General features: G+C 56.3%; 4 protein-coding genes across 4 annotated transcripts; 3 read left to right on the top strand and 1 right to left on the bottom strand.

Moving 5' to 3' along the window:
* Nucleotides 1-2058: 2058 nt before the first annotated feature.
* Nucleotides 2059-3933, top strand: THITE_2122367 (uncharacterized protein). Its single transcript, XM_003656976.1, has one exon. It carries the CDS (start codon nucleotides 2139-2141, stop codon nucleotides 3816-3818), a length of 1680 nt encoding a protein of 559 aa, XP_003657024.1. The 5' UTR covers nucleotides 2059-2138; the 3' UTR covers nucleotides 3819-3933.
* Nucleotides 3934-5805: 1872 nt separating this feature from the next.
* Nucleotides 5806-7257, bottom strand: THITE_2122366 (uncharacterized protein). The gene has a single exon (XM_003656975.1). The coding sequence runs from the start codon at nucleotides 7012-7014 to the stop codon at nucleotides 5899-5901; it is 1116 nt and encodes a 371-aa protein (XP_003657023.1). The 5' UTR covers nucleotides 7015-7257; the 3' UTR covers nucleotides 5806-5898.
* A 5936-nt stretch (nucleotides 7258-13193) lies between these two features.
* Nucleotides 13194-14346, top strand: THITE_2122364 (uncharacterized protein). The gene is made up of 3 exons (XM_003656974.1): nucleotides 13194-13523; nucleotides 13649-13865; nucleotides 13951-14346. Exons 1-3 carry the CDS (start codon nucleotides 13303-13305, stop codon nucleotides 14185-14187), a joined length of 675 nt encoding a protein of 224 aa, XP_003657022.1. The 5' UTR covers nucleotides 13194-13302; the 3' UTR covers nucleotides 14188-14346.
* A 4004-nt stretch (nucleotides 14347-18350) lies between these two features.
* THITE_2147460 (uncharacterized protein) lies at nucleotides 18351-19406 on the top strand (the record flags this gene model as incomplete). Its single annotated transcript, XM_003656973.1, has 2 exons — nucleotides 18351-18653; nucleotides 18693-19406. The coding sequence occupies 2 exons, from the start codon at nucleotides 18351-18353 to the stop codon at nucleotides 19404-19406; spliced, it is 1017 nt and encodes a 338-aa protein (XP_003657021.1).
* Between the last annotated feature and the right edge of the window lie 3263 nt (nucleotides 19407-22669).

The following is a 22669-nucleotide window of genomic DNA, read 5'->3' as shown; positions in this document are numbered from 1 at the left end:
AAAAAAAAAAAAAAAAAAAAAAAAAAAAAAAAAAAAAAATTAAAACCCACCTGGATTCCGCACCGAGCTGGCGCTCGGATCGACGCGGTGCTTCTTGATCCTGGCGAAGAACTCGCTCTCCTTGATGGCCATGGGGCCCTTGTACTTGGCCTTGAGGGCGTTGAAGACGGCCGAGCCGAGGCTGGGGCCGAGCAGCCAGCCGAGCGCGGCGAAGCTCATGGTCATCAGCCCGAGCGTGATGAGCGGGTCCAGCGGGATCTGGCCAACCACGTTGTCCGCCAGCCCGGAGCTCAGCACCAGCGCGCCGCCCGACCCGCCCGCCAGCGCGCCCACCACGCTGAAGCCGAACTGCCACCGCCGCCGCGCCTTGCGCAGCTGGAAGAACGTGTTCCAGTCCAGCGTCACCTGCTCCGGGTGCGCGGCCGCCTGCGCCTTGGCGGCCACCTCGGCCGCGCTGGCGTCGGCTGCTGCGTCGCGGGTGGCGGGCTCGGAGGGGAGGGGGTGGCGGGGGTGGGTCGAGGCACTGCGGCGCGGCGGCTGGGCGCGGTGGTACTTGATGAGGAGCGAGGAGGGAGGCGTTGGCCTGGCAGAGAGGGTGCGCCCGACGACGGTGGGCTGCGGATGTTGCTTCGGGGAGGGCGCGCCGGTAGTGGAGAAGGGGGAGATGGTCAGGCCGGCTGAGTAGGGGCAGGCGCCGCTGCGCAGGAGCGTGGGCTGGAGCGCACCAGCAGAGCGGCTGGCGCCTGCGCGGATCATGGTCGATGCTGTGGAGGCAAGCATATTTATCGTGTTGCTGCGGGTTCGCCTTGAATGATCGGTGTCGCAAGCCGCGGAATCCCAGTGGGTATGGAGCTAATCGATCGAGAGCGGAGTCTGAGATGAAACAATTGAGGAAGAGAGAGGAGATTGGGAAAGCCTCGGTTGCGCTCGTCGTCTCGAGCAACTTGATTTCCCCCCGGAGTGCAGGGCTCAGCTGTATCCCGTGCTCTGGCAGACAGTTGCAGTGATGGAATACCAGCAGAGCTGTGGTGGAGACCCTCTAGCTTCGATTTTTGCAAGCCTCAGGCGCCCAACCATGCTCCCCGATAAGCGATAAGAGCTCTGGAAGGTCTCCCGCTTAGCAGGGGTAAAGTACAGTACATACAAGCCCGACCTAGCACTTTCCAGATTGTATGAGACAAAGCAGCTCGGGCTAAAAGGTGATCCGTAGAGTGCAGCGGAACTCACAGCATGAGCGATCTCCAAGGCTCAGAATGGATGTTGTTCCTCAGTGGGTTTCGCAATTTCTGAGCTTAGCTCAGCCAGTTCATCACGGCAAACTGAAGATGTTACGGCAGACCCACTGCCCTGTACGATACTAGACAACCCTACATAAAGGAAATCAATGAGGTTAAAAAGGCAAAATAAAAAATTTATAACTAGCTATTATACTAAGCTAATATTTAACAAAATGAGAAATCGCTATTATTATAAGATAATTCTATAATATTATATCGCAAGCAAAGGCATTTGTAGCTTTATCTGCTAGGCTTCTTGCGCTTTAAAAGCTCATGTTAGGCCTGCGCACACGTGTCTTGACCTCAGTGCTCCTCCCACGCTGCATAAAAGGAGCACCCGCTTAATACATATGTCTCTACATCTTGCATATCTCCACTTTATTGCATCTCTCATTATAATAAGAATTATAATTAAATCATAAGTATAAAGTTAAAAAAAGTTAAAATAGTATAGTTAGAGAAACTTTAATTAGTTATATTACTTTATTTTTAGTTTAAGGAGGTTTAGAGAAAATGAGCTTGACCAAAATGGGTATAGAACTAAGGAGGTTATTTAGGATACGTTTGTTTTTAGCTAAGCTAGCTTAGCTAACGTCTCCAATCAGTCAACGTCCGCCCAACCTTCGCTGCGGCGCCTTCACTTTGATGCCCGGCCAACAGGGCGTGCGATGACGCCTGCGTGGCTCCCGTCTGGGCTCTGAATGCTTGGCCGAGTTCTGCCCTCCTTGCAAGCCTGATTATTTTTTTCCGCAGCAGCGCGAGGCGGCACGCGCGGCAGGAGGGGCGGCTCGAGACGAGCGTGTTTGCAGGCCGCCTCGACCAGTCGACGACCACCTCCTCCCTCCCGGGCCCCATAGCACCATGGCCGACGCCAGAGTCCCGCCCCGTCGCAAGACGACAATCGAGATACCACTTCCCTCCGTGCGCAAATACGTGCCCGGCTCCGGGCCGCCTCCCCCTCGCATCTCGCTGGCTCCTCCGCGGGACTCGACCGCCTACATCATCGACCAGTTCGTGCTGCCCGCGGACAAGGATACCACCGAAGCTTCCCGCCGCCTGATCTACTACCACATCGGCTTCACCGATCTCCCCGCCGCCAGGCTGCTGATACCGTGCAACAAGGTGCTCGACTATGTCTCGCCGCGCGAGCTAGAGGACTGGGAGTACAAGAACCTGGAAAGGAAAGAGGAGGAACAGGCGCGCCGCCGAGCCGAGGAACAGCGTGCCTGTCCCCAAAAGAAGAGGCCCGGCCGGTCGACCAAGGTCCCTATGGATGACGTTGGCGTGCCGGCACTGAGCCCCGCGGACGAAGCTCTGCTGCTTGCCCAACAGGTCGCCGGCCCGTCCCTGTCTACGCCGCAAAAGAGGAGGCTTGGCCGCATGCTAGATGAAGAGGATGTCGGGGACACCAGCAACGCGGATTCGGATGATGCCGCCATCCGCCGGCAACTGCAAGCCGAGGCTGAATCCGAGGGCGTGGGTTTCGAAGATGAGTTGGGCCTGGAGTCGGAGTCGGAATCCGTCGACCAGCTATCTCTCCACTACGACACACCCGCAGTGGATTCACCCTCTCGGCCGGGGAGCTTGGTCCCGTCGGGACAGGTTCCCTTCCCACTCGACTCCGCTCGCACACCCATCAAAACGAGCTCTCCGGGTTCTGCTACTGCACCTACATCAACATTACCACTCGGCAACAGCCCGGGTCCCGCGACAGAACGGTTGCATCCCGCGCGCGCGCGTGTGTTCGGCCAGCAGAACTGGTCTGACGCAGCTCCTAGGACGCATAACCGAAACGGCCATCCCCAACAAAACGGGACTCCTCGGTCGCAGCTAAGCACACCACAGCAGCTCGAATCCCCAGCATTGACCGCTACAGCGGCGCCTGTGGCCAGGACAAAAACGAGTCCCGCCGTTCCAGCTTCTCGATTCTCAACCCCCGGGGTCAGGACAGGCTCTGTTGCTGCTTCAGATTCTTCCTCAAACAAGCGGAAGATGTCGGCCCCCAACGGGGCTGGACCGCAGGAGAAGCAGCGGAAGACGAAGAAACAAAAAGTCAAGCAGGAAGAGGAGCCGCCAACTGACGAGTTTGAAGTTGAAGACCTGCTCGACGACCAATGGTTTGTGGAGCAGGGTGTGAAGGTGCACAAGTACCTTGTCCTCTGGGCAGGCGACTGGCCGGAGGACCAAAACCCAACCTGGGAGCCGGCCGAGAACGTCCAGGACCAAGCCCTGATCAAGCGGTACCTGAGGAAGAAAAAGGCGGGCTTGTTGAAGCCTGTCAAAAAACCTCAGAAATCGCTACGTCACTATCTGGGGACGCCGCAGTACTCCAGCGTTGCGGAAGCTTTTGAGGGCGGCATCGGCGAGCAGGCGGGCCCTGTAGCCGACGACGTAGAGAGCGATGTCGACCCTCCTCATGAGACATTCCTCGTTACGGAAAATGTTGAGGACATTGCAGCAAACGGAGCGAGGCCCTCGCCGGCCTTTGCGTCGTTCGACAGCTTGCTGGCCCGATATAGCCAGACCTTTCCGCGGGGATGAAGGACGTCTGCTTGAGCGATGAATTCAAACCACTGGCTGCACCGTGCAACACCTAGGCCCAACTGACGCCCCTGGCCATCGCCTGCAGGTCAGGACCAACCATGACTACACTTTGCGAAACGACATCAGTCCGCGGGGCTCACCGAACCCGAGTTGCGAGCCGCGTCTCTTCCGCTGGTGCCGGTCTCCCGTTCTAGCACCGCCCACAGCAACCATGACTCACGGTGGCGTCAGATAACCCCCCACGTCTGTTCAACGTGCCACAGCCTGGTCCTACAGAGACGCCCGGTTACGGTCGGTGGTGGTGGTGGCTGGCTGGTTCTCACTTGGGACCGCCCGTCGGATGTTGGAGGACATGGACACGCTGCAGCTGCAGCCGGGCACCCGCCGAACAAGACGCAAGCCGCTGGGCAGGAAGCAGAGATCAGGCGCATACGCGGCCACCAATGTTATAGTGTGAGACATGCTCATCCTGCTGTGTAGCACTGAGACTAGCTCGCGGAAATGACTGTGAATAATAATGGCCCGTTACAAGGGCGACACCGCTTTCTACCCGTGAGCCAGAGGTTGCGGGGCGCTAATAAGATGATTCGACATGCCATACGGAGTACAATAAGCTCATCCTGTCCCGTACCCAGCTAGACCGGCCCTCTTGACCCTCCGGCAGGGCGTCAGTCTGAACCTGTAGAGCCTCGCCCGACCCCCACGGAAGGCAGCCCAGGCCAGTCCACTCAGGCCGGGCGACGTTGACACAAGGCACACAGCGTACGACCCACGTTACAGCATAGGCACGGATGCACAGATCCAATCCCTCAAGGCTGGGAGAGCATTTCAGGGACGTACTCCTGCACCGGTTGATTGGCCCCAAGCTCTTGACACGAGCAGGCTGAGATTCGAAAAGAAAAGAAAAAGCAATCCGACTTGGCCAAGCTGAAGAATCTTTCCCTTCCATCCATCCCACCCCGGAACCAGCACACACCACAGCGTTCAAGTTACGCTTTGCTTCGCCGTCTCACCCGCCTTCCCCCCCACGCTTCCGTGCCCGCTTATTAGCCCACCCGTCATCAGTCAGTTCCTAAACAGCGTACATGGACCCGTACGGCACCGAGGGGTTGCACAGGGCCACTCACTCAGTCCCTCCCTCACTCCCTCCCTCACTCCCTCCCTCACTCCCTCCCTCACTCCCTAAGTCCCCCCACGCTCGCTGGCGGCGGCTTGTAGCAGACCATCCCGTGCTTCACCTGCAGCTAGCCGTCGAGACGCGAAGACTTCCGTTCGCGCAGCCACCAAGTTCAACCAGCCCTCTACCAACCCTCCCCTCCGCCGTTCGAACACCCACGGCTGCCCTCCCGTCCTCCCCCCCGTCCGCCCTCCCGGCGACGAAGATATGTGTTCTCTTGGGGTCATTAACCAAGTAGCCCTTCCCTTGCCGCACCACACACATATGAGATATCCTTTTCAATATCCTTCTGGATCTAAGGATAGGAGCTCAAGGCGTCTAAAGAAAAGTAAGGCGAGAGTGGGCTATATATGAGGAGGAGGGGACTTCTGCCGGGTGTTTGTTTCTCCCAAACGACGAGGGCGTTGAGATGCGAGCGCTTGATATGAGCCATGGGTGGGACCTTGAAAGATTGGGAAGTGGTACGAGAGACCATCGATAGCAGCCCTTTAGATCCTCAGATACGAACATAGGTGGGTCTGGTCACCATAGCACCGGACTGAGGAAATGAGGCCTTCTGGCGTTGCCTTTGTGTTTTCCATATTGGAGATTTGCCGTGAGGGACTCTCTCCGGGTTCGCTGCTGGAGGGCCTAAACATCCGAAAAGACAAGAAAATGAGACAACAAGGTTTACCCACAAATTTGCTCGACGATAACCGAGTGCTTGCGCTCTAGGGCCTCTCTAGCAAGTAGGAGCATCCAGTGACTTGAAAAACTGTTGAAGTGAACCCGAGGGTCCCGCACCCCTAGCCAAAACTCCCTATTCCCCGACCCAACCGTGCCGGTAGCTTTTGACTGCCTCGCCCAAAGAGATCGTACAAACAACTCTACTGTGTGTCCAATGACCGGATACCCCTCCTGTTACTTATTGCTGGCCGCCTCAGCCGACAGCCTCGCCTCAATCGCCAGCGCCCCTGCCATGCCTTGCCTTATCTCCTTGACGGCCTGGCTGTCCTCCTCCAACCTCGTGAACGGCAGTCGCGGCACCGCGCACGAGTCCTCCCCGGGGCCGTGGAAGATGGGCATGGCAGCCTTGACGCCGACGAAACCGTGCCGGATCGCCAGCCAGTCCGCCTTGGCCACCTCGTGCTGCAGCGCCCTCGCCTCTGCCAGCCGCCCTTGCTCGAACAGCTCGCCGATCCGCACGCACGCCCTCGGCGCCAGGTTGGCGAACCCGCTGATCGTCCCGTGCGCGCCGACCGCCAAGCCCTGGAGGATGAAATCGGCGCTGCCGCCGCCGACGAAGAAGTCGTCCCGCCCGCCTCGCACGCGCGGCGCGCCCTCGACCAGCCGCGCCAGCTTGCCCGTGTTGCCACACGTCAGCTTGACGCCCACGATGCGCGGGTGCTCGGCCAGGCGCAGCAGCACGTCCGAGTCGAGATCGACGCCGTTCGCGGCCGGCGGGAAGTTGTACACGACGACGGGCAGCGCGCCGCGGTCCGCCACGGCCCGGTAGTAGCCCAGGATGCCCTCGACGCCGACCAGGCCGCGGTAGTAGGCCGGCGGCAGGACCAGGGCGTGCGTGGCGCCGGCGTCGCGCGCCTCGCGGCACAGCTCGAGCGTCTCGCGCACCGACTGCGCCGAGCACCCGGCGATGATGGGCACCGGCGAGTGCGAGTCGGTCTCGTGGCGCACCGTGTCGGCCACGGCCTCGATGACGGCGCGCCGCTCGCGACGGGAGAGGTGCACGGCTTCGCCGTTGGAGCCGTGCACGACGAGCCCCGTGACGCCGGCCGCGAGCAAGCGCGCGGTGTGCCGTTGCGTGGCCGGGATGTCGATGCTGTCTGGGTCTGCGGCGAGACTGGATACTGGCTGCTGGGAGGTGGAGGGTGACGGGACGGCTGGGGTGAAGAAGGCGGGCATGGGGACGTAGACGCCTTTGGGGAGCGGCATGGGTGCTTGGGGCTGGTCGCTGGGCACCGCCCTGCCCGGGGGAGGCGTGATGGGCATGTCATGGGCAAGTGATGAGGGCTCCATTGTGTGTCAACTCGTGTGTGTGTCTCCGTGTTTGATGTACGTCCGCGGTGGACAAACGTGGAGGACGAAAGGAGCAAATTGAGGAAGTTGTGGTATAAGAACAGGCGATTCTCAAATTTTGTGGGAATAAGCAAGGCGCACTCGGGTGTGTTCAAGTTCAGCCCTGTCAGGCCGGTCAGGAAAGCAACCTAGCAACAGGGTTGAAAGCCACGGGCGATGTACATGTACGTTCGACAGGGACAGCATGAAGGGGAAGAGTCAAGAGAGAGTAGACAGCAGTTGGAGGCCTGGCCGTATCTATAAACTTGTTGCCGTGCTGGGGCCAGTGAGATGAGGCTCCTCGGCGTCGTTCGGTTGTGTCCCTTGTCCCCTTGGGCAACCTGGCTCGCGTGGGGGTTTCCGGATGAAGCAAGCTAAGGCCATGGGGCGCAGCGGGGAACATCCCGACGGCTTCTCAAGCGCAAACGCTGATGCCATTGTGCAACAGGGCTTGCGTGGCATGTTTTGGGCCACTTGGGTGTCGCGAGGTGATCACGGGAACGCGCTGCTGACACCGCCCCCGCCGTGCTCCGGGGCGAATGGGCGCCAAGGCGCAGTCATTCAGATGATGCTGGATCCGTCAGATCGATCACCAGCGCTCTCCGGTGCCCTCGGGCTCTCTCGCAGGGCTTTGACTGCATTTCGCAGGGCATTCGGTGGAATAGACCGCGCTCGGGAGGCATTCGATGTGTCAACAGCGGGTCTGCACCAGCGAATGGTGCAGGTTGCTCACCTCTCACCGGGGTCGCGGAGGGATGAGAGAGGCGGACGATGGACGGAAGCAGCACGGGAATTGTGCGATCCACGGACGTGGGCTGCGGAAAATGTCGGCCAGAAGCAGGGCAGCGCTGGTCAGGCGGCCGTTGCACAACCTGATCAGACAGCGGGCACCGGGCAGCGGGCAGCGGCGGAAACAACGAACACCGCGTGTCAGTGGAAGCTTCCGGATTTGGGCTCGACCCCCACGCCCGGGCGAAAGCTGAGATAGGGAGCATCCCTGTCCTGGATCTCGCTCAACCCCGCCATTCGCCAGCGAACGACTGGACTCAGGGGCAAATTTCTGTAGGGCCGTGCTTTCCCCGATGCCTGGCGCCCACCCAATGCAAGCCCAACTTCTGGCGGTGAAAGTTGCGCCAATGGTGCATGTGCACGACTGTGCAAGGCCAGGTACACTGGAGTAGTGCACGGGGTCTGCTCCCGGCCTCAGCTCGCCCGAGCAGTGAGGCATGGCTTCTCCAATCCGTTGGCCCCCGCATCCAACTGTTCCCGGCAGTTTGGATGTTGGTGGGGGCAGCGCAGGCCACAGATTGCAACCTCCAACATGATCGCGGTGCGACCCACTGCAATTGGACCTCCTGCAACCCAGCGCAACCCGATGCAACCCTCCGCCAAGGCGCTGTGTCCACATCGCCGATCGCCCAAGTGCACACCACTAGTGTAGTGTACGGAAGAGTCCATGGAGTTCCCTCGCGGAAATTGAATCGGGGAACTAGCGACGATCTCTCGCAGGAGCCGCCGATCACGTGAGGGTGTCGTGGGGGGGCCTTCCCCAGGTTTCCTAACCCTTTGTAGTGCCGCTATTGGCATCTGTCCCCAGTTCCCCGTTTCCGCGGCAGGGAAATCCAAGTTCCAAGTTGCTCCGTCGTTGTCTCCCCCCATGGGCAAGTCCCAAATTCGACCCTGGCGCCGGCAGCGTTGCAGGGTTGGCTTTGGCGCAAGTTCTCCAGCCGAGTTGGACTCCCCCCATTGGCTCTGGTCCGGCCGTGTGATCACAGCTGATTGCATCCCTTCCTCAGGTTGCCACGCTATAAGCCACCAATCCAGGCAGGTAATTCTCGGGCATGTTCTTCTAGTGTAGTAGACCACGATGTCCACAAAGATCTGGAATTACCAGGACCCCTGGCCAGCTGAGCTTCGAGAACTCCCCCCAAAATCTCATCCGTCATTTCGCCTTGTTGATCAAGCCATGCGATGGAGCTGTGGGAATGGGGCCTAGATCTGTGAGCTTACTTTTGTGTTTCTTCCAGGGACAGCCTCCGAGCCCAGTGTTGTCAATGGCAACCCTTGGATCCGACGACCAACAGCAGTCATGCGCGAGACAGAGCAAGCAACACCGCGGCCAGGAGTTCGATTGAGGTGGCCTGATTGCAGAATCCTGGAAAGGGCATTCATGAAAAGAAGAATGAGACTGACCCTTTTTCCCCTTCTGAAGCGCTGAAGCGATGAGGGGCAGTCCGGAATTCATCGAACCGCCCATAAAAGCGACGGGTCATGATGTTCTCATTAGATTTGTAGGGGTGAACATTCGCCAAGACGGTTAGGGTAAATCAGCGAGGACGACCGGTCACTTAGACAATGCAGTCATGTGCGATCAGGAGAAGCGCCTAGGGAGTCTTCGAAGCCTCGAAACGTCCAAGCTCATCGTACCTCACAGAACACCGCCATTTACCCTGACTTTCCATCAGAAAGAGACGGAAAAGTGGAGACAGCTGCTCTTCAATCTTTCAATCGGGAGAGAACCATTGCATAAAAGATGCCAGAACACTGGAAACCAGAAGATCAGCAGGACCCAAAGCCTGTTCAGCGCCATTTCGTTCTCATCTTGACAACAAGCAACACACGCCTGGTACGATCATTTAGGGTACAAACCTTGAGGTTCGCAGTTGCCATATGTGCGTTCCTGGATAGATGGCGCAGAGTGTTCCACAGCAGTGAGCCGCGCTGGCCGCCTGAACGAAGGTTGGGGACGCCTCCTCCAAGAGGAACCACGAGATTTCGTGCAGTTAAAGTCTATTGGGTCTCATAAGTCGCTAATTTCTGTTATATTATACCAGGAATTCAGACGAGGGAGCTGAGGCTGTCAAATTTTCACCTCATCGGTCCAAGATTTGGACTTGAAAGAGTAGATGAGCCGCACTCAAGACACGAGGGGATTGAGGGGAAGTTGTCCGGTTGTTCACCAAATCCTTTACCCAACCCTTCCTCTCATTCACACAAGGCCATTGTCGACCAATAACCAGCAGGTCTCCTGGTTCGCCAGTGCCTTTATTTTCCCTCCCTCCTTCCTTCCTTTCTTCTCTCGCGGGAATTCCATCCCACGCCTAATAATGGCGGCATTTGGCAAAGAACCGCCTTGTCAAAGAGGCGAAAAGCCATCTATGAGGGTCCGACTGGCGTCCCGCGCATCTTTGTCAGCGATAGTCTCTTGTCAAGGATAAATCAGCCATCCTTACATCTCATATTCATCGTATGATTAGCCTTGGCATCTCAGACAGGGTGCAAGGCGACTTCCAACTGCCAATAGACCATCGGTCTAACCTCCGAACATTGATTCAAGAATTGAAAGATGGTCAATGCCTCAGACCATGTTCGGTTGAGCTGATAGCACAAGACCATCTTGCTAGCCCCAATTGGGTCTAGATATTACAGATGGGTAAGCCAACTAGATTTTTTTTTTTTTTTTTTTTCTCGCCTCGAAACTTGCGTTCACATTATTAGCTCACATTCCACGACCACAAACAGCCATCACATGATAGTAGCTAATGTCACAATACGCGCGCACAATTGCCCGCAGGCCTTTGGGGCTTCGCCGGGCGTTTACAATGGTTGGCATTGTCTCGGCGGCTGAAGCAAATAAGTATCAGGGATGCAGAATGGTCGATAGTCCACGGGCTATCATCGTAGCTGCTTACAATGTGCCTGGTAACACATATGTGAGCACTACGAGTCCATATTGAATCAAATGAGAGAGACAAAGTCGAGACCGACCACTTCCCACGTGTCCAGTATTGCCAGTGCGCCTTCAATCAAGCAGTCAGGAACAGTTCCAGAACCGCACGCACGGCATCGCCCGTGGACGCTTTCCTGTTGCGATGCTTCTTCGCTTGGGAGAGACTTCCTGATTGAGCGGCAGGTGCGGATGACTGCCCCTGAAATTCCCCTGGCTTGCCTGGGGGCGTTCAATCAAGTGACCAGGTGGCAGACCGCCCAGCCAGCCACCTAGTCAGCCATCGATCCTCCAGAAGCTCGACTTATTTGAGCTGAAGTCCCAAGACAGACAGAGACAGCGCGCGTTGTTTGGTGGCCGGGGTGCTCACCTGTCCGAAGAGTGCCATATTGTGTTTATCTCGGCAGCAAGGAGGCTGTGAGCCCTGGTTGCTTATTGCTGGGCTGCTCAGTCGCAATGTCGTCAGCCATCCGCCCTGTGTCATGGGACAGGGCATCACTGAAATGTCGAATCGAATGATGACGATATCTTTGAGCAACATATTCCTAAACAAAGAGATGCAAAAATTACCAATAGCAGCACTCGCAGCGGTTCTGATCTCGACTGATCTGTTATATTTGAGATGAGTCCAGCATCTGATTCGTTCTGTTAGCCGGGATATGTGACTAGATTTAAACTTTTCGAGCGGGTCTTCATGTCGCCAACAACAAACGGTTAGCAATTGCAATCCTTTGTTCAAATTCAAGCATACGAACCCTGAAGGAGCGGTCTGAGTAGTAGTTATGCTTTACCCGTACATCTACTTGGGCCCTAGAGTACCACCGGTTGCTACACCTGCTACCTGGTAAGAACCAAGTGACTGGCTTTGCTGCAGTGTGGTAGATTGTGACTGAGGAACTTAGATTGATTGTCCCGAGGTATATGTACTGCGGAGCTTGTCGTTGATTCGGACTGAGGGGGACACACTCACTGGCTGGCTCGGGAATGGCCATTGGGTCAGTATGGGGGATCAGCGGTGATAGGAATGGTGAGCATCACCAGCATACTGGAAGGGGAGGGCGACTTGCTCCGGGCCACGGGGGAGTCAGCCCTGACTCGTTCCTTCAGCCGAGTTCACCAATCTGGTTGTCAGTTGGCGGCGTCCCATTAGCTTGTTCCGAAGTAGGTTTCATCGCCGAAGTTGGCTGGATCTCATTCGCCTTTTCACTAGTGTACCGCAGTAGTTGAGTTTGGGGACATACGCTGGCTGCATGGAGATCCGTGTTGGGCACACTGTACATCCTGCCGCTGAAGTGCTGCGTTTCCTTGCCGACAGCACAAGTTTGATGAGGAGACGCAGCCCATTTCGGCGCCAACGACTCCTTCCTGCCGGGCGTTCACTTGTTGGTTGTGGGTGCCCCACCGACGTGATGTCCTCGGCGTCGATAACTAGTGTAGTGGAAGCAACACGCTCTGTGGCGCACGGGTCGGCGGCATCGAGCGTTGTTGGGGGCCGAGGCTTGTCTTGTCTCAAAAGGAGGCTGGTGTGTGAAGGAGACAATTGGCTACCAGCATAAAGGAGATCGGACCCAAGGCCATGGGATTGGCGGCGGTGCAGGCGACATGTCGTTTTGTTTGCTGCTCTGCTTCGGGAAGCCCCGAGCGCCTGGCGGACAACTCTGAATATGGAATGAACGCCGAAAGGTTGTTTCATACGGAATACACGGTAATGTTGGCCACTGCATTCCGCGATGTGTTGCTTATTGCTGTTGGGAGCCTCCACACGCTCCTCTCCCGTCACAACAACATCGCAGGAATTCAACAGCCTGCAAATGGCTGGGCAATGGCATGTCACTCATACTGTGTATAGAGTACGGAGCACACGAACATATAATACGCCAAAGTACGGAGTGCCAGTTTGCATATACCACGGTACCTGAGCCAACCGGCCCAGCAGCGTGGGCGATCAGTCGGCCGCGAGATTAAGTGGGTTCGGTGAATTCATGCGCCAGACACCACAACAGCAAACAACGCCCCCGGCACATGAGGCCAACACGAGGCTCAGCCAAACAGGAACCGTGGTCCACCGAGCACGGTCGGGCGCGACGCCGATTGAGGGCCACCTAACCGTTTTGGCGACCGAGGGTGGCGACGTTGGTTCGAACGACTGTGAAGCATCCAAGCTACATACACAGGTAGGTACTGCAAAGCATCGAGGCCAAAGTTTGTAATTTCGGCCCGAGAGTTTGCTGTCCTTCCTTCGTATCGTGCGGGTGATCACAGGCCAGGGTCCGAATCCCATCCGGCGAAGTTCGGTTGGAGCGGTTGGTTCCGAGAATGTGGGTCGCCAGTCGTGTGAGGGCCGACAATTTCGATCCACTTCCAGGCCGGGGGCTGGTGAACTGTCCTGTTCTCTGAACACTCACTCCACTGGAGAGAAGCCAATGCGGGTGGGGCTTCCATCTGTCATTGCCATGACAAAGCTGCCTCAACAACAACAAACAAAAACAACAACAATTGCCTGAACACCGGAAGTCGCCGCTATGAAGGTCATCGTCACTGGCTGCAACGGCCTGGTCGGCAGCGCGCTGGTGCGGCAGTGCATTGCCAACCCGGCCATCTCGCACGTCTTCGCTCTGACGCGCAAGCCGCTGCCCGAGGCCGTCACCAACAGCCCCAAGGCCACCGTCATTGAGCACGACGACTTCTCGGCCTACCCTCCCGAGCTGCTTGCCCGGCTTGCCGGTGCCGAGGGGTGTTTGTGGTGGGTCGCTGCCGCTGTCTCGCTCATCCACAAACGCAGGGTTTTACTTTTGATTACCGTTGGGCCGGTCATTCCGGACGCACGTACGTACATACACTGACTGCCGGATGCAACCGACCTGATAGGGCCATCGGCGGGAGGGCACCGCAGTTCCCCGACGTCGAGACTGCCAGGAAGGTGCACGTCGAGTACACCCAAGCCGCAGCCAAGGCGTTCCTCGGGCACTTGGTGCCCCAGCTGCCCGAGGGCAAGCAGTTCCGGTTCGTCTTCTGCAGCGGCGCCCTGGCCGAGTGGGACCAGCAGAAGCCACTGTACTTCATGGCGGACACCCGCCGGATCAAGGTGCATACAACTACAACATACTTGCATATCACACACATGCAAGCCTCATCCACGGTTCGTCCGGGCCCGCTGACTTCGTCCGCAGGGAGAGACCGAGCGGGGTCTGTGTGAGATTGCCGACGGCGACGCGACAAAGCGCTTCGCGGTCTACTGCGCCCGGCCCAGCGGCATCCTCCCTGCTGATGCTGGCGTCGCTCGCAAGCTCTCCGGGAGGCTGTTCAATGCAATCGGCGTCGATCAGCTTGCGAAGGCCATGGTCCGCATTCTCCTGGAAGGATACAAAGAGAGGATTATCGAAAACAGCGAACTGCAGAAGCTTTGATTAAGTCTTGCCTTGTTATATTGTGTCAGTCCTCCCCCAGCATGCTGTTGCATGGCTCTGGGATTGTTGAAGGTGCGTCTGAAGCGTGTCTTGGAGACGAGGATGCGTTTGAAATCGCAAGCTTCTTTTTGTGCGCATTCTGGAAGCTTTCGCAGTCCTAACTATTGATGTCGGCTAGCTCGACCTAGAGGAGTGCGTAGGGAGGCAGTCCGCATGTCTCGACACCGTTGTAGCCTGCATGACGCTAGTGTATGTGCATAGCGCAAGGCGCGCAAATTGGAAGTCCCAATGCAAGGGAATCTGGAACGTGCCACTGCCTCAGCCACGCTGCGAGTGAAGCCGACACTTAGTGTCGGGGCAAGTCGGAGCAAAGTCCGAAGAACTTCCGCTGGACAGCCTGAGTCTTCTTTCTGAGTCTCCGCTTTTTGAGTCTCTTATTTGAGTTAGCGAGTCACAACTCCGGCGAGGCAACTTCCCGCGGACAATCAATCCTCGAACTCTCATCCCGCAGAACAAAAAAAAGCACAGCGAGACATATTGATGTGGCTCGTCGGCTTGGGCAACTAAGTCGGCTCCACTTGCGACGCCTGTGAGCTACACTAGTTAGCGGTCCACTAGTGTAGAGAGCAAACATGTACATCCGTAGTGTAGGGCCAATGGTCTTGATTCCTCCCACCAGGGAGGGAACCTACATAGGACGGAGTATTCCGTACATTAGGACGGAATGGATCTGCCACCAATAGTACGCCTTGCTGTACGGATTACAGTGGTTGGTTTAATTTTGGTTCTCCTCTCCGTCCTTCGTGAACGTGATCACCGTCGATTCCACAACTTTCTCTAATGGAGTTTCCCCAAGCCACCTACCGAGGTTTCTCATTACCCGGCCCCACGACATCTCACCGATGCATGCCACAGCCGGCGCCATTCTGCAGGTGTTGGGGGCTCCGGTTGGCTACCCGCGTGACGGGCTCCAGCGCCATACCTTAAAGCTTGTGACAGCCCCCCCCCGATGCACCGTTGTGCAGCCCGGACTGTGCGTGGTTTCATGCGCTCACTCCAGCGCGGCCATGCTGGCATCCAAGGGGAAGGGGGGGAAGGGGGTTTGGAGAAGGGTGTCCGCAACTTCAGCGGCAACTGCCGGGTCGACCGTTGGGCCTAGTGTATGGTGTACACTAGTGTGTGTAGTCGCTTGCTGCCGAGCCGGAGATGTCTGTCCACTACATGCACTACACTAGGGCAACATAACTACACTAACTCGCCGTTTCCAACTGACACCAGACTAACGTTAGCGGGCTCGGAAGTGAAGATCCAAATCCATCGAAGGTGGAATTCTTTCCGCGCCGGACGAAACTGGGTTCGGAACTTGCCGCGCGATTTCAATGCGCGCCTCTTGGGTGGGGAATGAGATCGCCGAATGCTGTCTGGTTCACATGGGTGGCGTGTCGGCGATCTGCATCGCAATGTGAGGGGCCTCACAATCCGCTAGCTGATGGCTAAAGAGGTCCCGCCAAGACTAATTTCGGCCAATTGTCGGCAATGTTTTTACAACGTTTTTACGCAACCCCGATCGCCAAGGCGTGTGCACTATCGCCAAGGCGTTTGCACTATCGTCAAGCGGTTAGTTCGCCGGGGGTACGGGGGGCGGCGCCAGCCCCCCGCTAGTTAGGGTGAGGGTTATAGTCAGGGTACGGGTCAAGGTTAGGGTACAGGTTAACTTCGTTTTCTTTTTATTTTTTTCGATTTGGTTGAGGTTTCGCGAAGCTGTTGCTACGAGTCTTTGCAATTCTTTGTTGATATTGCTCGAAGTCGTCGCGGCCCCGCTCAACCCATGGCGATTGTAAATACTTATAATTAGTCTTGGCGGGACCTCTTTAGCCATAACCATACGCTACGATCCTCGGAGACCTTCATTGTTGATTATTTTCCCGCTCGGGACTCGGCTCGACACCTGGCAAATTGTTTAAGACATACAACCAGCAAGCCGGGAACCGACAGACCCATGCAATGTCAACCGAAGGAGGGCCCGGAGGAGTCGTGTCCTATAGAGTGCGAACTGCCGTCCCCCGCGGCAGCAATTGCCTCACTGTCAGTTTCGTTTCAGACACAGGCAATCGATGAGAATCACCCCTTCCCCCGTCGACTGGACATATGCAGTAACTGTGGTAAGGAACCGGGCTAGCCAGCAAATCGTTGTAGGAGTGCCCACCACACAGTGGATAAATGAGACCGCCTCAGCGTCGCATCGCCCTCCCCAGACTCTTCGACTCCTAGTCGACCGGTCAAGTTGAGGTTGCACTCAGCAGCTAATATAGCTCGGGAAGCATTGGCCATCTTTACAGAAAGAGAAGTTGCATAAGTTTTCACGGGCCGAGAGACACTCGGACAGGTGCGAGCCTAGCAGCTGGTGCCTTTTTGTCCGCCTAGCCAATTGAAAACGTAGGAACGCTGTCTGAACAAGAGCCAACCGCAACGCTACACCTCCCAAAAGCAGCAAAGCGGCTTTCCCGCTTGGACCAGAATGTCGGGACAGCCACAGGTCCCCGCCCAGGGATGGGCTCCCGAGCATAGGCAAGGCTAGCCTACTAGTGTACACTAGGTAGTTACGGAGTAACTGCACTAATGTACACACCTTGGTTCCATTGCCGTGCCTGATGAGTCAGGTGCCTGTAATCCGTAGTTATGAACGGAGGACACTCCGCTAGTCAACATCTACTGTGGTTGCGAGCAAAAGTTTCTCCCCCCTGTTGGGTACCAGCCAGGATCAGCTTCCTGTAAGTTACGGTCAATTTCCAAGCAAGATCGCACTGCAAAGTCATGTTTTAGCTCCACAAAACGCGCTCATCCCCTGTAATGCCCCCGGCTAGTAACCCAGCAGGGGGGACTAACTTACCCATCCCACCACAGTAGGGTATGCAATTTTTGCGCGGGACCCCACACCTCTCCTCCTCCAAGTTATAGCTAAAGAGGTCCCGCCAAGACTAATTTCGGAGACTGCCGCTTACAAGTATTTACAATCGCCACAGGGTGAGCGAGGCCACGACAACTTCGAGCAAACATTAACAACGAACAATCGCAAAGACTCGTCGTAACAACTTTATAAAACTTCAATCAAATCGAAAAAAAAAGAAAACCGAGATAACCCGAATCCTAACCTTAACCTATATCCTAACTATAACCCAAACCCTAACTAGCGGGAGGCTGGCGCTGCCCCCTGTACCCCCGGCGAACTAACCCTTGGTGATAGTACAAACGCCTTGGCGATCAGGGCTATGTAATAACGTTGTAAAAACATTGCCGACAATTGGCCGAAATTAGTCTTGGCGGGACCTCTTTAGCCATCAGCCTCCTCCAGGATTATTCCCGAGTCATTCCTTTTAAGCTTCCGCCGGTTGAAGCCAATTCGCCAGGCAACCTGGAAGCTAACTAACGTAACGTTCCACAGTACGCAGTTGGCTGCGAAGAACCTGCCCCAACAAGTGGGCAAGACAGGTCCGAACTGACGGGAGGCACTGTGTGCGATTTGCTGCTGCAGTCCGATCCCCCTGGCCTGCCTGATTTTTTTTTCCCTCCTGCACAGGCGTTGCCGCCGGCAATCAACTGGCGCCTTACTGGACCATGCCCCCGGGCTCGCTCGCTGCCGTGCATCATTTCCCACGTTCGGTCCTCCGCTAAGCTGCGTGTGTGACTTCTCGCCAACTCGAGACACGTTTGATTGGACCACGCAGAACCGATGCACGTTGCAGCGGCTGGACCGCCGGGCGGCGCGCTTGGAGCCGGGGCAGTGGCAGCGGCAGCGGGAGAACGGCGGTCTTGGCGTTCCTGGCCTCGTTCGTGTTACTGTCTCTTGCTCCTGTATCGCACCCTTCCCGTTCTGTCAACTAGTAGTTAGTTAAAGCTCACCTCAGCTTGTGTCTCGGAGCAGCTTGCCCGGGACAAGGCCCCCTTTTTCCTTTTCCTTTGCCTCTGGCCTGGCGTTTGGCCCTCCACATTGTTATCAGATCACTCCACTACATAAAGCTCCCTTCACTCGCATGGCCTCCGTGAGCCTCGCAGTCTGACCCCACCAAGCTCATCCGAGTCCCCCACTTCTCAGTTGGTGGGTGCTCCGAGTTACCTTAACTTCGGCGACAGAACACCACCCGTCCAACTCATCACACTACAAGATGCAGTCGCCCACGAGACTGCCCGCCTCCAAGGGGCCTGACGGAGTCGCAGACGACCTGGCGCTGCCCGCCTCAGACTTGTCAAGCACCGAAGCACAAGCATCCCACCAGGCCGCCGCAACCCTGCCAGGAATGATCCATTTCCCTCACTGCCGCCTCGAGATCACCAGCTTCCCTTATCCGTTCTCCACAACCAGTCCCGCCAGCGGCACTCCCACAGCAAGCGACAACAACTGCAAGCTCGAACAGGTCGCCCTCCCCGGCGCCCTCGTGCGCACCCTCCTCTCCCGCTTCGAAAGCGAAGTCTCAGCCACTGCCACCCCGCCCCATACCAACGCGCAGGCGCGATCACCATCACCATCACACTCCCATCAACCTCAACAACAACAACAACAACAACAACAACAACAACAACAACAACAACAACAACAACAACAACAACAACAACAACAACAACAACAACAACAACAACAACAACAACAACAACAACCGCATCCCCACGCACAACCGCCCTCACAACCCTCGCCAACCTCATCGTCACCACCACAACCAGCAGCAGCAGCAGCAGCAGCATTAGCATCAGCAGCGGCAGCGCCGGCGCCGGCGCGCAAGGAGCGCCGCGTGCGCATCCAGCGCCACTTCGACGACGACGCCGACTGGGTGGCCTCGCGCTGCGTGCTGGCCGACTTCACCGGCTTCCGCGAGGACGAGGCCGACGAGCTCTCGGCGCGCGGCCGCCTGTGCTGCTGGGCCAGCGTCGTGCTGCGGCCCCTCCCGCTGCCGCAGCGGCCGCAGCGCCCGCGCCCGCTCCGGGGCGCCGGGGTTGGGGTTGGGGTTGGGGTTCCTGCTGCTCCTGCTGCTGCTGCTACTGCTGCTGTTGGGCCAGAGCGGGTGGAGGGGCAGGGACATGGTTACGGCTACGGTTACGCTGGTGGCTACGGTGGGGGAGACGTGGATGAGGGGGACGGAACGGCGGCGGTCGAGTGGGAGCTTGGGTTCGTGGTGCATCGAGTGGGGGTCAGGGATCCGGAGAGCGGATGGTGTGAATGCTTTTGATACCGTGGGGCTGGCGCCTGGCCACTGTGCGGACGATGTGTTTTCTGTTTCTGTCTTGGAGTCTGTCTGGTCCCTCTTCGGAATTGTGTTCTATTGCGTCTGCGTTGGACTTTGAGCGTGGTGTGTTACATTGGACGAGCTGACCCGGAGGAGGCTTTGTACCATTGTTTCTGGTTGTTTGCCTTTGGCCTGGGGATAACGGGGCTTGGTTCTTGGCTTTGGGCACCGCGGCCGAGTGGGAAAAGGTTCCATGGTTGGTCCTGGGGGTTGGGGGGGGGGAGGGGGGGGGGGGGGCGTTCTTCCCGCTTCTTGGTCGCTTCCATAATACCCTTGTGTGAGTTGTTTCCTGCTGCCCGGTCGGCTTTATGGGAATCACGCCGCCGCTGACGGCTCTTTCTGGGCTAAATCCTTCGGCGCTTGGCGAATTTGGGAATTGATCCAGATCCGATTGCCTTACCGTCTCGCGCCCGTCAGCCGCCTCGTGCAGGATTGACTTGGCCAGACCTGGCTCCTGCCGAGCGGCGCGGACTCCGGGAGGGACGGGGCCTCCTCGAAAGAGGAGATGAGACAGTCATACGGGCTCTGATACGGCGGCGACGGGCCCGACGGGTACTTTACCCTTGACCGCTTGCAAGGTTATACGCGGTTCCATCGCGCGGTGCGACTCAAGGACCCGGCAATCGCCTCACCTCGCAGGCCTTAGAGATAACGTGAAAGGGGAGCCGTGCGCCGTGCCGCTCGACGGCTTGGCTTTAGCCCAAACAGTTTACACTACACTAGTGTAGCCGGCGCGCTTGCGCACCTCCGCTCGGTCTCAACATCCTGTCATGGTTCGAGTAACACGTAATCTCGGACTTGAAATCGTTAGGCGGTTGGCGCTTGGCGCTTGGCGGTTGTCTTGGCGCGAAGTGCTCACAAGCGCCAAACTCCACGGCGGATCTGATTACGCATGGCGTTTTTGGCTGTGAAATGCGTGCGAACAGGTGCCCAATGGCCTTCGTCCTATGGATCCAAGTGCGAAGAATGTTGGTTAGTGCATCGAACTGCGGCGTTGTCACACGGACGGCTCACCACAGCATGCCGCCCTCGGTTACACAGCGCCCGCCGGAGACTGCTCCGGCGCGTCGGGTCCAAGACATGTGAGCATCCTTTCGTCCGAGAGCACAGCTTTCAGGGAAGCATCAGTCGATGTCTCGCAGCAAAGTTGACCATCACTCGAAGAGAAATGCTGGGCTGCTTGGGATTGATAGGGCCATTGTGGCTTAGAGCACCATCTGTGCCGGCCCTAAAGAACCCCGACAGAGCTGCTGCTCGCCTGCACCAGGGCTGCCAAACCCCTTGTCTCTTAATACAGACACTAACGACAGGACACGCTCGCTTTTGGACTCTTGGACTCGCAAACACACCGCTTCGACGGAGGCACCCCCGCCAACCCCATTGCTTCACGTGCTGTGGAGGATACCCAAGTTCCGTCCCACTACGTTCTCTCCTGACACGAGCAGCCTTTCCAACCCGACACAAGGATGACGGGTCCGAATCCTTGCGTGACAGGAAGAATCGGTTAAATGCCCAGAAGATGTAATCCGTACCTGTTGCTGCAGCCGCCCCTGTCACCAAGAGAGTGTGGGAGAGAAGGTAGAGATGATGGAACGAAAGGCGCAGGTGTCCAAGTGCCTAATTAAGCTAGGATGCAGACCCCAGACCCATCTGGGGTCGTGGTTAAAGAGGTCCCGCCAAGACTAATTTCGGAGACTACCGCTTACAAGTAATTACAAATCGCTAAGGGTGAGCGGGGCCGCCACGACTTAGAGCAACATCAACAATGTAACATCGCAAAGACTCGCAACAACTTTGCGAAACCTCAACTAAATCAAAAAAAAAAAAAAAAAAAAAAAAAAAAAAAAAAAAAAAAAAAAAAAAAAAAAAACGAGGATAACCCATATTGTTACACACAGTTGTGGGTCACCTGTGGCCACCTGTAGCCAACTGCGTAAGTGTGGGTCCACTGGGCCCACTGGGCCCCACAACAGCACTGGGCCCCGCAACAGTGTATAGGCTACCTTACGCATAGGCTACTACACTCCTATATTTAGGTGGGCATTTGCCTGCATTTCACGCTCTTGCAAAACATCCATCTTGCACTCCTCTAAAGTTCCGACTTAGTTTAAGTGCTCCACTACTTAGCTAACGAGGCTAGGTAGTAACCCACTTGTTCATATAACAAGTGGTACCTACTACTAGACTCGAACCTATACGATGAACCGTAATAAGACTCCTTTTTAAAGGAGCTAGTGTTCATCGTTAGCGTATTTAAGCAGTACTACGTTATATAGCTTAGGCAACTATATATAGGCGTAGGTGCCCTAAGTGCCCTACTAGGAAGTACTTATAGTTTTACTTACTTAGGTGGTCTCTAAGTATTGCGAAGCCTTTAAGCTCCTAAGGGTAGTTGCTTAAAGAGTATAACCTAACTTGGAGGTCGGTATCTAGGGCAATGTAACGTGCTAGCCTTATAGCGTCTGCAGATAAGCGTACGATGTTCTATTCAACTACCTTAAGGAAGGAAAAAGGAGAAGTACAGGCTACGGTCCCTATACGCAGAGTTTTTTAGGGGCTCGCGAAGTAGGTTCGGACCGACGTTATTCTAGGCGTGAAGTAGGCCCGCTATAGGTCCGTCCTAAAGCCGCTATAGATCCTAGGCGTAGCCCTATATACCTAGCCCGGGTATAGCCTAGTCTATAATATATCTCCCCCACCCCGTTGGGCGGTTAAATTGGAGTATATATAACGCTATATCGAGCGTAGTTCGAGTCTAGTACGGCGTTGGTCGTAATATACGTTGGTATCTACTACTTAGTTGTATAGCGCCTGCCTCGTTATTGGAGTAGCCTAGCATAGTTGCCTACTAAGGCCTTGCCGCTTATAGTTGTCCTACTGCCTAGGTTCGAGTTGTCTATTTATATCGCTTTAGTAAGTCGCTAATTGGCCCTTCCCCACTTTGTATATTCGTATATCGTAACTACGTTGTACTAGGCGTACCTACTAATTGTATACGACCTAGCCCCCTCTTATACTATTAAAATCCTCTCCTCCCCTATAAACTTTGTACCCTACATTTTCTTCCTACTTTTACTATATACCCCTATCCCTCCTTTATATTCCTATCCTCTATCCTCTCTACGCATTGGCTCTTCCTACCTTGTTTCTATCTCGTATCTGTTTCTTAACCTTCTCGTATATAGTAACGCCTATATCGTCTACAC

Source organism: Thermothielavioides terrestris, chromosome 5, assembly GCF_000226115.1.
Source record: "Thermothielavioides terrestris NRRL 8126 chromosome 5, complete sequence".
Classification (NCBI taxonomy): Eukaryota; Fungi; Ascomycota; class Sordariomycetes; order Sordariales; family Chaetomiaceae; genus Thermothielavioides; species Thermothielavioides terrestris.
Note: the sequence above shows the minus strand (reverse complement) of the source record. Positions and strands in the feature narration are given on the sequence as shown.

Excerpts from the sequence above, each read along its gene's own strand:
- THITE_2122367 (XM_003656976.1), top strand. The coding sequence starts at position 2,139 with ATGGCCGACGCCAGAGTCCCGCCCCGTCGCAAGACGACAATCGAGATA.
- THITE_2122366 (XM_003656975.1), bottom strand. The coding sequence starts at position 7,014 with ATGGAGCCCTCATCACTTGCCCATGACATGCCCATCACGCCTCCCCCG.
- THITE_2122364 (XM_003656974.1), top strand. The coding sequence starts at position 13,303 with ATGAAGGTCATCGTCACTGGCTGCAACGGCCTGGTCGGCAGCGCGCTG. Across the intron at positions 13,524-13,648 it reads GGTGCCGAGGGGTGTTTGTG|GGCCATCGGCGGGAGGGCAC; the intron begins GTGGGTCGCTGC and ends CCGACCTGATAG. Across the intron at positions 13,866-13,950 it reads CGGACACCCGCCGGATCAAG|GGAGAGACCGAGCGGGGTCT; the intron begins GTGCATACAACT and ends CTTCGTCCGCAG.